This window comes from Pocillopora verrucosa, chromosome 14 (assembly GCF_036669915.1).
Source record: "Pocillopora verrucosa isolate sample1 chromosome 14, ASM3666991v2, whole genome shotgun sequence".
In the NCBI taxonomy this organism is placed as follows: Eukaryota; Metazoa; Cnidaria; class Anthozoa; order Scleractinia; family Pocilloporidae; genus Pocillopora; species Pocillopora verrucosa.
Genome location: NC_089325.1, coordinates 17,481,331 through 17,491,330, shown reverse-complemented (window position 1 = coordinate 17,491,330; position 10,000 = coordinate 17,481,331). Strand labels below are relative to the sequence as shown.

Sequence of the window (10,000 nt, the reverse complement as noted above, 5' to 3'; positions counted from 1 at the left end):
AAACTTTGCATCATCAAAGAAACGTAGACAACAGGAAGAAAATGGTACTTACGAGCAGTATCAGAGGGAGCAAAAGAAGCGACAAAGAATTAAAAGGGTAAAAAAATTTGTTTGGCTCTTTAACACTCTATTATCTTATCAGCTTGTATGTTTGAGTAAATTTCAAAAGGTTTGAATTCAAGTTTGATCTAAAAACAGGGTAAGGTTCAAATTACACTGTAGATCTGCTGATAAAAAAACATTTTATGCCGAGAACAACTCTGACCAGTGACACAAGGGCTTTATAAATGTTTTATTGTAGGAATTGCTCACCATTCGGTATTATAAAAACTTCTTTCACATTTTCCCTTTTAGAAACTGGATAAGAGACTCAAAGTGGCAAGTGAAGAAGAGAAGAGACAACCAATTTTCGAGGCCCTGCATCCTAGTCTTGTCTCCTCAGACGAGTCTGATGAAGAAGATCCCACATCAATGGCAACAAGGCCCCTTACCTGGAGGAAAGAAGAAGTTACCAACTTCTTCCATATACTAGACCAGAGGTACAAGTCTTCTAGACGAATCAGCAAAAGAGGCAGTCAGTGAACAGAAGGGTTGGTAGACCAAGTCATAGAAATAGTAGAAAGATCCCAGAAAAATTGCTCTGGGCCACCACCTAAATTTAATTTTAATTTTAGTATACAGTCACTCAACTCTCTTCCCTAGGACCATCTCATATAAAGTTGCTATATTTCTACCCAATTATACAGATGATGTAGGTCTACCATCTCCATTCTTTTATTCTGTCTGAATTTAGTTTTTAATTTGACAATTAACTGATTTCAATTTTCTCACAAGAAACCACCTTAGTTGGCAAATGTGAAGTGAGACTTCTGTACAATCATGGTTGATTACAAGAGAGTTTGAAGACTGTAAACATATACATATATAACATGTAATATTTTGAGCAATTTAAGTAATTGAGCAGCCTACATTTAAGTTATTGTCAGTGGATAGTGAAATCAGTTTCTAGAATATTTTGCCTTCCCTGACCACCATTTGGCACTTATGTCCAGGATTGAATGCAGGTGTTTTTTGGCAAACAATTCACATTATATTAATAAATTTTTTAACATTATCACACTACATTATCACAGAATTGTGCATTTAAGTGAATTTTTATTAGTGAGAACAATTTATCATGCTCATTTTAAAGAGCCCAAAATCCTTGACATATCTGCTGTTTTAGAGGTGGCTGCAATTTTCATTCTTCCTTTTAGAGTTCTCTTGTTCTCCATCAGATGGAGTACTCCAAGATTTTCTCAGTCCAAGTAAATATTTTCTCTTTAAGTTAATATTTTAGAAGTTTCAATGATTTTCAAATTTGGCTCAAACTGTTATAATTAATATATCAGAGTCAAAGATACATGCCGCCTTCACAGTTAAGGTTTAAGAAAATTGTGTGTTTGAATTGCAGCTAGTTGTATTTTTAGTCAATTAAATTTGTTCTTCAGTTGCAATTTCAAACATTAGAAGTTTTTCAAATAGATCTAAGGTATAAAATTAAATGTAAGGTGGTATTCTCAGAATGTTGCCTTGATTCCCTCAGCACATGAAGTTCACATAATTATATTTTCTTCAAACCTTGACACTCATTTTTGCAAAATGTTTATAGTTTGTATATATAGACCCGCAAATAATTTTTCAGACAGTCATCCTTCCAATTTTATAATATCAGTTATACTGTACGGGTTAAGTTTTGCCTCTTGGCTTTAGAGAGAAAAATGTGTAAAGTGAAATAAGGATGACAAACATGATTGTTATCAGGCTCCGTTTTGGACTCTGAATAAATTATACCGCTAACATCATTGTGCATTAATAAACTTGATAAGAATTATTAAAGGAGTGCTAATCCTGTCTGGGAGAGGGAAATAGGACAAAATGCTTTGAGAACCTGCAGTAGAGCCGAGTCCAGGAAGTGAAATTTAACGAACAGTAATTAACCGTGCGGCGGTAAACGCGGGAAAATGCATCCCTTGCACGAATTCACCGTTACAGAAAATACCGGAAAATGCATGCTTTCGACTGGTTAATACCAGTGAACATAACGTTGGAATGCGCAAAATGGCTGTAAATGGCAGAATACATGTTGTTTTCCATAGATTAACCGAACAACAATAAAAGGTAAAACGCCTGAAAATGCGTTTTCACGAAATTTCTCGAATTCACTATTGCGGAAAAACGTTGGAAAATGCATGCTTTCGACTGGATAATTCTTGTGAACATTTCGTTCACCGGGCGTAAAATGGTTGCGAACAAAAGAAAACATGGCATTTTCTATGCGTTATACGAACTGCAAACTCTGGAAAATATTATGTTTTCCCGTATTTACACACATTAACCTTCCCGGAAAATGCGTGTTTTCAGCTGTTAACTCCGGTGAATACGTTGTTGTTCACTCGGAAAATGCCAATGAACGAAAGGAAAACACGCTGTTTGCCATGTGTTAACCGAGCGGTTAATGCCGGAAAATGAATTGTTTACCTGCATTTGACGCGAAGGAAAACTACCGAATAATGGAACGAATACTGGGATTCACCGATGCGAAAACGCGCAGAAAACGTCGGATTTTCCGTAGGCAAAACATGGGTAAACGATAGTAAATTGCCACGTTTTCCGTAAATTCAACCTTCGTTTTCCGTACTTGTTTTTTTGCCGTGTGTGAGTAAATCAAAGCAATCCAAAGTCAACAGAACAACACAGTACTAGCTTAAATCTCACAGGAAAACACACTTCAAAACGAATACAGGACATTTCGCACAAAAGACTTTTCGCACAAGTCTTTTAGCACAAGTTTTGGATCGTTTGCACAATTCTTAGAGGTCATTTCGCACAATAATTATAAGTGAGAAACATCAATATAAAAGGTGTACTAATTGATACTGATAAGACATTTCACCTTCACATGTCACTTTCAATAAGATCCAACGGCGAGAACGTAGACCTTTATTTACGTAATAACTTCAACTAGATCGAAATGCTTGTGAACACGATCACTATTCTTACTTGAAGAAAGGAACAGATCTCTCTCTCTATGAAAATGTAAAGAACTCCCTATTCGAACGATTACTTCTTTTACTTTTCCTTTGTTAAACAAAAAACCCTTTAGTTTTGACAGTACATCATCCACTACAAACATACGAACATGACGACCCAACGCTAAGGACGCCATATTGATTTCAAAAGTAATTGTCACCAATCCTCCCTCCTCTGAAGTCAAAGTAAAAACCTGCAAACTGTTTCACTTTTTATTTAAAAGGAGAAAAGACCTATTTACAAGATTTCTGTGTAAATATACAAAATTCAAGTTCACGGCCATGTTACCCGACGAATCATGCATATTTTAACTTACTACTTGGTCAAGACTCGTAGAAATTTAGCCCTTTCCCACATTCATTTAAGCTATAGTACATCTAGATTTCTTTATTTGTTTTGATCTTAAGCTTAAATGATTCCTTATCATATTATTTTGAATTCTTGAAACTTTTGTGAAATCATTTGTTTACATCACGGTCCCTATGATGCCTATCGATCGATACTGAACTCTGGTAGCAAGTCGTTTTGATCGAAACCAAAAGTCAGTTCGATCGAAGACAAGAGTCAGTTTGATCGAAGAGTAAATGATTATAAAAACTACAGTTTTGCAAGCGTATAGATAATAATAAAAGTTCTTGTGTTGTGTAATGATTGCGCGATGTAATATGCGCGACGCGGAAACGCGGTTTTCAATTGATCTCTTTTGTTGTCGGGGTTTCTTTCTCGGCGTTCCTGATTGGCAATGCTCAATGAGCTATTCGCTGTAACGTGCGTACACTGAAACACAGGGTTTAAGAATTTAATACTTTTGCTCGCGCGATTGGAGTAAAATCGCTAAGAGTCTTACTCGATCTGTCGGTGCGAATATAGTGAGTTTCTCTCAGAACGAGAGTGGTTTCGCCCAAAAGAAGAAGTAACCAACTAAAAGGAATTGTTTCCATCTTGCCAAAAAAATGTTAACCTTTCATTTGTCCATACAACTCCGAAGTTAACTGTATCAGGAAATATTTTAAAACAGATTTGATAACAGTAACTTCAGTACACTTAAGCAATAGTTACAGTCTTCGATCGAACTGACTCTTGTCTTCAATCGAATTGACTTTTGTCGATTGAAACAACCTTCGATCGAACTGACTTGCATTCCTGAACTCTCCATCGCTTAGGTAATTGTTATGAGAATAATTTGAAAGGTTACTACTTGATAGATGTATTAAACTTTACGATCTTTAAAAAGATTACAGATCGAACTTGTATTTCTACAAGATCACTAGTTACTACCTACACTGACACGTTCAAGTTGTCAGATCACAACACTTGCACATGCTGACATTCGATGTGAATCACTCTCTGAATATCGAGTTATTAAAGTTGAACTGTTTTGCTGTATGTATTACCAGAATGCCTAATTTTCATTATATAACGAAGATATAAGAAGCAAGTTTTCAATAGCCATATTTGAAACTCTTACAGATCAATAAAACATGCTATTTGAAGGCGATCGAACAAGGAGGGAAGACTGGTGACAATTACTTTCAAGTGAATGACTGTCAAAACTAAAAGGTTTTTCGTTCAACCAAGGAAAAGTTATAGAGGTAGTTGTTCGCATAGGGAGCTCTTTACATTTTCATAGAGAGAGAAAAATTTTTACCTTTCCTTTCTTCAAGTAAGAATAGTGATCGTGTTCACGAGCATTTCGATCTAGTTGAAGTTATTACGTAAATAAATGTCCACGTTCTCGCTGTTGGATCTTGTGAAGGTGAAATATCTTATCAGTATCAATCAGTATACCGTTTATATTGATGTTTCTCACTTATGATTATTGTGCGAAATGACCTCTAAGAATTGTGTCCAGGGAACAAAGAACGCGCCTTCACAACACAAGGGTTCTTGAACACAAGCTTTAATAATCGAGAGTTGCACACTCAGCATATTTTCTTAACAACACAACAGGATCGGAATTGGAGTCTCATCTTTGGCTAACAAGCTTCACCTCGCAAGTAAAAACCTACAAAACAAACACTTAATCACTGTTGGAACAGGATTTGGAAATACACGAGCTCTTAAGACTCACCATACGATGAGAAACTCCCGGCGACTAGTGCGTTACAAAGCACATGGTTTCTTTCTCGCTACACGACGACACTGAGACGCGCTCACTTAGCATGCTGGGAGTATAAATTACAAAAATGGAATGGAACGGACTTAGGAAAACAAAATTGTTCTCTTGTTGAGGATTGGCCTCAACATCCCGGGGGGTAGGGCTGAACGAGCCCCGGAAGACAATCACTAATCAATGTTAAAGTTCTAAACCGACTGTTAGTTCACGACAATGTTTTCAGTTCAATGTTGCAACGTTCAGTGCACTCTACGACAAACTCGTCACGCAGCTTCTTCAAGGAGACACAGCTTGGTCACAGGACGAGTAAGAGAAGAGTCCTTTGTTTTCACTTCGGCGGTGCAGCCATGTTACGCGACCCAGCAACCAGCGGGATCTCGGTACAGTTTTGTCCACCACAAGAACCAGGTCATTCACTGCTAAATTCCTCTTGTTTAGTAGCCACTTGTGGCGTTGCTGTAGGGTAGGCACGTACTCTAGAACCCATCGCGACCAAAAACAGTTAGCAAGGAATTGCGCAACTGCTTGCGTGAGTACAGCTCTTCCTTAGCGAAGACACCAGGGGGTATGGCAAGATTTCGACGCTGTAGAAGAAGGTGGTTTGGAGTGAGTGGCTCCATGTCACTTGGATCATACTTGCTGGGGAAATGGGACGACTGTTTAGAATGGACATGACTTCAGCGAATACGGTGCGCAGGGTTTCCAAAGGGATTGCAGCACCTGGTTTGCTCAAGACAGCATTCATAGCCTTCCGGACACTTCTAATAAGCCTCTCCCACACGCCTGACATGTGGCTCGCGGTAGGGGGTTGGAAACGCCACCTTGGCAACATATATCTGAACCACTCCACACCATACGAATGTAGCTCTCTCCTGATTTGTTCTTCATTTACTTCTCGAACCGAACGCTGAAGTTCCCTCTCAGCGCCAGTAAAATTCGTGCCGTTATCTGACCAGATCTCCTTAGGGCAGCCGCAAACAGAGATGAACCGGCGGAGAGCCAAAATAAATGTACCTGTTTCTAAGGAACTAACATCTTCGATGTGGACTGCCCGGCTGTTAAAGCACACAAATATGCAACCATACACTTTGATAACGCTACGAGCGCGCTTCACATAGAAGGGACCAAAGAAGTCGAGGCCCGTAAATGTGAACGAGGGATGATAAGGTACCAGCCTTTCCTTTGGCAGGTCCGCCATCGCTTGCTGTAAGGCAGGCATGTTCCGCTTGCAGCAACTTATACACTTGCTCAGGATCTGACACGCCAAAGCTCTTCCTCTCAGTATCCAGTAATGTTGGCGGAGGACGGACAACACATGTTCACGGCCTGCATGGCCCAGCACTTGGTGGTAGTAACGAACTATCAATACAGACACAGGGCTTGACTTTGGAAGAATTACTGGGTGGGCGGCTTCAAAGGTAATCGGCGCATGATGAATTCTTCCTCCATCACGTATAATGCCATCAGTTAGGATCGGACTAAGAGTGGCCAAACTACTGTTACATTTCACCTGTCTGCCTTCTTTCAAAGCCATGTACTCTTCACGGAAATGTTGGCGCTGCACCAGTCGCGTAATTGCTTCGCTTGCTTGCTGAAGCTCAACAAGGGTAAGTGTACCTCCGATGACACATTCAGGTTTTTCCTTCTTTAGTGGCTTGACAAGGCGAAGCACCCACGACATCACTCTCAGCAAACGGGACCACGACGAATAGCGCTGTAGTAGGAGATCAACTTGGGACATTTCAGTGGCGAACATGATTGTGGCTGGTTTTCGTATTTCCTTGTCATCACTTCGAACGTCTTCCACCTGAGCATTAGGCCACTGATGTTCAGGCTGCCACAGAAAGCAAGGACCTGACCACCACTGACATCCGGGTTGGAAATGCTGAATGGTGACACCTTGTGAACCCTCATCAGTGGGGTTCATGCTAGCTGGAACATGATGCCACTGTTCTGGGGTGGTTGATTCATGAATCTCGGCCACGCGATTCGCAACAAAGGTTTGGAAGCGCCTAATTTGGTTCTTGATATATTGCAGGGACGTCATCGAGTCAGACCAGAAAAAGGTTCCATCTACTTGCAGATCGAGCTCCTTCAGAATTGAGTTACTTAGCCGTACCGCTAACACTGTCACCTGCAGTTCTAGGCGAAGTATGGTCCACTCTTTAATGGGCACATTCCTGGTCCTGCCCATAACGAAGGAACAGTGGATCACTCCTTGCTCATCAACAAACCGTAGGTAAGACACTGCTGCATAACCGTGCCTTGACGCATCGGAAAAGTTGTGCAACTGCACAGTGGCTTGTGCACTAAGGCACTGGGTCTTGTAACCACTTCTGCCAGAGGGACGAATACAGCTCTGGAATTTCTTGATCCCAAGACAACTTCTGCCTCCACAGCTCTTGTAACAGAATCTTGGCTGTGAACACAAAGGGTGAAAGAAATGCCAACGGATCAAATAGGGAGCTTACGACGGAAAGTACCCCTCGCTTGGTGGATGGCTTGTACGCTTGTAAGGCCTTGAACTTAAAAGTATCTGACTGTGCGTCCCAGTAGACACCCAACGCTCGCTCTAGGGGTAACTGGTCCAGATCTAGGTCCAACTTGGGATTCGCCTTCGACGCGGGAGGAATTAAGGCTAGTAATTCACGACTATTGCTCGCAAACTTTGTTAGGCGGAATCCTCCTTCTCCAACTTGGGAATTTGCTTTCTTTCTTTGATCATACTAAAGGAATAATGTCCACCACTGATAGAAGAACCAAAACTATACCAACACATGGGCTTTCGTTACTTATGACCAGGGGAGAAGAGTTGGTAAAAACTGTTGTTATCTCTTCTGAAAAATTGCTATTTCTTGGGCACACCAAAACAAACAAAGAAACAAACAAAGACAGGGCTCCCCCTGCCCAAAAATTAAAAAAATGCCCCATAATTTTGCAATTCGCCTGGTCATAACAAATGTAACCCCCTTACTTGTATTAACTTGTACTAATAGTCGCTAACAGTTGCCTGAAATATCAACTATGGTATCATCATTAATAAGTGCACAGGTGCAGACTCTAAGCAGATAACTGGATCATCATGGAAATGAAAGGCTCAAACTATTGTAGTGCCCCATGCTACTTTATTTGAAATTAAGTTGGCAAATTCCCCAGCTAGCTCACGGTATGACTGGTAAGTTGTAGGTACTTCCAAAACAGGTCCACAGGTACGTGCTATGGGGCTGCAATGGGCCCCATCAAGTGAATTAAAGGAAACAGTTAATTATGTCACCGCAATTACATCACTACCTGTGGTAAACTGAAGAAATGCTTTCAAAGCAACCTCACCAAGATATTTTATGTAACGTTTCAGTGATCAAAACTGCTCTGTTCTGACTCGTTTTGAGGGTTTGCCATAAATAACTTGATAAAGTTTTTTCCTGTAGGCTTCTTTGTCTTGTACATCTCTGTCATAGAGTCTAGTAATTTGAACTGTGAAAAACTCTTAAGAGAAGAAATAATTGGTTTCCAACAATTTGAAAAATACCTTGGCATCTTTGAGGTTTTGTAGCATTTATAGCTACCTAGTACTTCAAGTACATCATCATCATCATTAGCTTCTAACTTGCCCTCCTTACACTGTTTAATGTTTCTGCTTCATCTCTGCTTATGTATAAGGAAAATGCTTTAAGAAGAAAACTGTCAGAAATATCCCTTTCCTCAAACAAACAACTTCCCATGAAAACACCTGAAAGACTTACTGGGAAATACTTAATTTCACAATACCCATACACCAATATTTTACCTATGGCCTCCCATTCTTGGTGCTGGTAGTTATGCCTCATAGATAGCACTTTTTCTGTTGCACCAATTGTTAAGGACATAAAAAACTGGTGCCAAAACATTGTGATTACTTCTTGCACTACACCAAGACCCCTCCCTTCCTCAATCTCCCCATGCTCGTTAATTATAACTAGATTTAAGTTGTAACTACAGGTAGGGATGCCCAAAGCTTTGAATTCTTCTTGGGATCTATGGGGATCTATTGGGAACTTGGGATCTATATATGAGCACACCCTTGACTAATACAGGTGTAGTACCTAAAACAACACAATATTCAATTTTAAACAATTGGGTTAGTTGCCACTTACTACTCTAAATAAACATAGTTAATATTGAATAAGAGAATGTAGCCACACAGTGTATAAATACCAGTTACCAAGCATTCTTTGTGGCAATAAATATTCTATTAGCACTTGCCATTATCAAAATCACTCTGTGCATGTACATCATTAGGCTGACTTTCACCAACAGATACAGGGCATCCACTAGTCAAGGAATGTTCACTGACATCATCAGAGATCAAACCATCATTGCTATCTGATATGAAAGCTTGGACAGCATCACAGTGAGCAGCAGCTTGGTTAGCATTTGATGTAACACCTGGGATATCATCTGCTCTGGTAACTGATCCAATACTTTGACTTGTATTCACAGGGACAAGACGTACAAAAGCAGCAATATTTAGTAAAACATGGCCATCATTTGCATGTAATCTGGGTAGGAAAAGCAATGTAACTTAGGACACTTCATTGACAACAAAATTAATTATCAAATGAACTTTACAGTATTATTTCTTGAAAATACAGAAATGAACAGAGAGCTCGACATTGCAGTTACTTCTAATCAAAGGGCACGTGAAAATGAAAGCGTCCTAAATTATGCACACAATCTGATCAAATAACCATAAAGCTCATACGCCGAAGAGGTGACAAATCCACAAAATGAAATGAAAACATGATGTGGACAGGTTCAAAACTAAGGAACACA

At 39.8% G+C, this 10,000-nt stretch overlaps 1 protein-coding gene and 1 pseudogene across 1 annotated transcript; both read right to left on the bottom strand.

The window, feature by feature from the left end:
• Window positions 1-5,464: 5,464 nt before the first annotated feature.
• LOC136278293 (uncharacterized) lies at window positions 5,465-8,744 on the bottom strand. Its single transcript, XM_066161805.1, has 4 exons — window positions 8,718-8,744; window positions 7,544-7,914; window positions 5,825-7,374; window positions 5,465-5,664 (listed from the first exon to the last, which is right to left on the bottom strand). Exons 1-4 carry the CDS (start codon window positions 8,742-8,744, stop codon window positions 5,465-5,467), a joined length of 2,148 nt encoding a protein of 715 aa, XP_066017902.1.
• Window positions 8,745-8,790: 46 nt separating this feature from the next.
• LOC136278292 (uncharacterized) overlaps window positions 8,791-10,000 on the bottom strand; it is a 3,271-nt pseudogene continuing 2,061 nt past the window's right edge.

What these genes read in the sequence shown, in the direction of transcription:
- LOC136278293 (XM_066161805.1), bottom strand. Translation starts at nt 8,744, where the DNA reads ATGCTACAAAACCTCAAAGATGCCAAG. An exon ending in AAAACCTCAAAGATGCCAAG is followed by an intron (nt 7,915 to 8,717) that starts GTATTTTTCAAA and finishes TTATTCCTTTAG; the next exon opens with TATGATCAAAGAAAGAAAGC. An exon ending in GATCAAGAAATTCCAGAGCT is followed by an intron (nt 7,375 to 7,543) that starts GTATTCGTCCCT and finishes CGTTATGGGCAG; the next exon opens with GACCAGGAATGTGCCCATTA.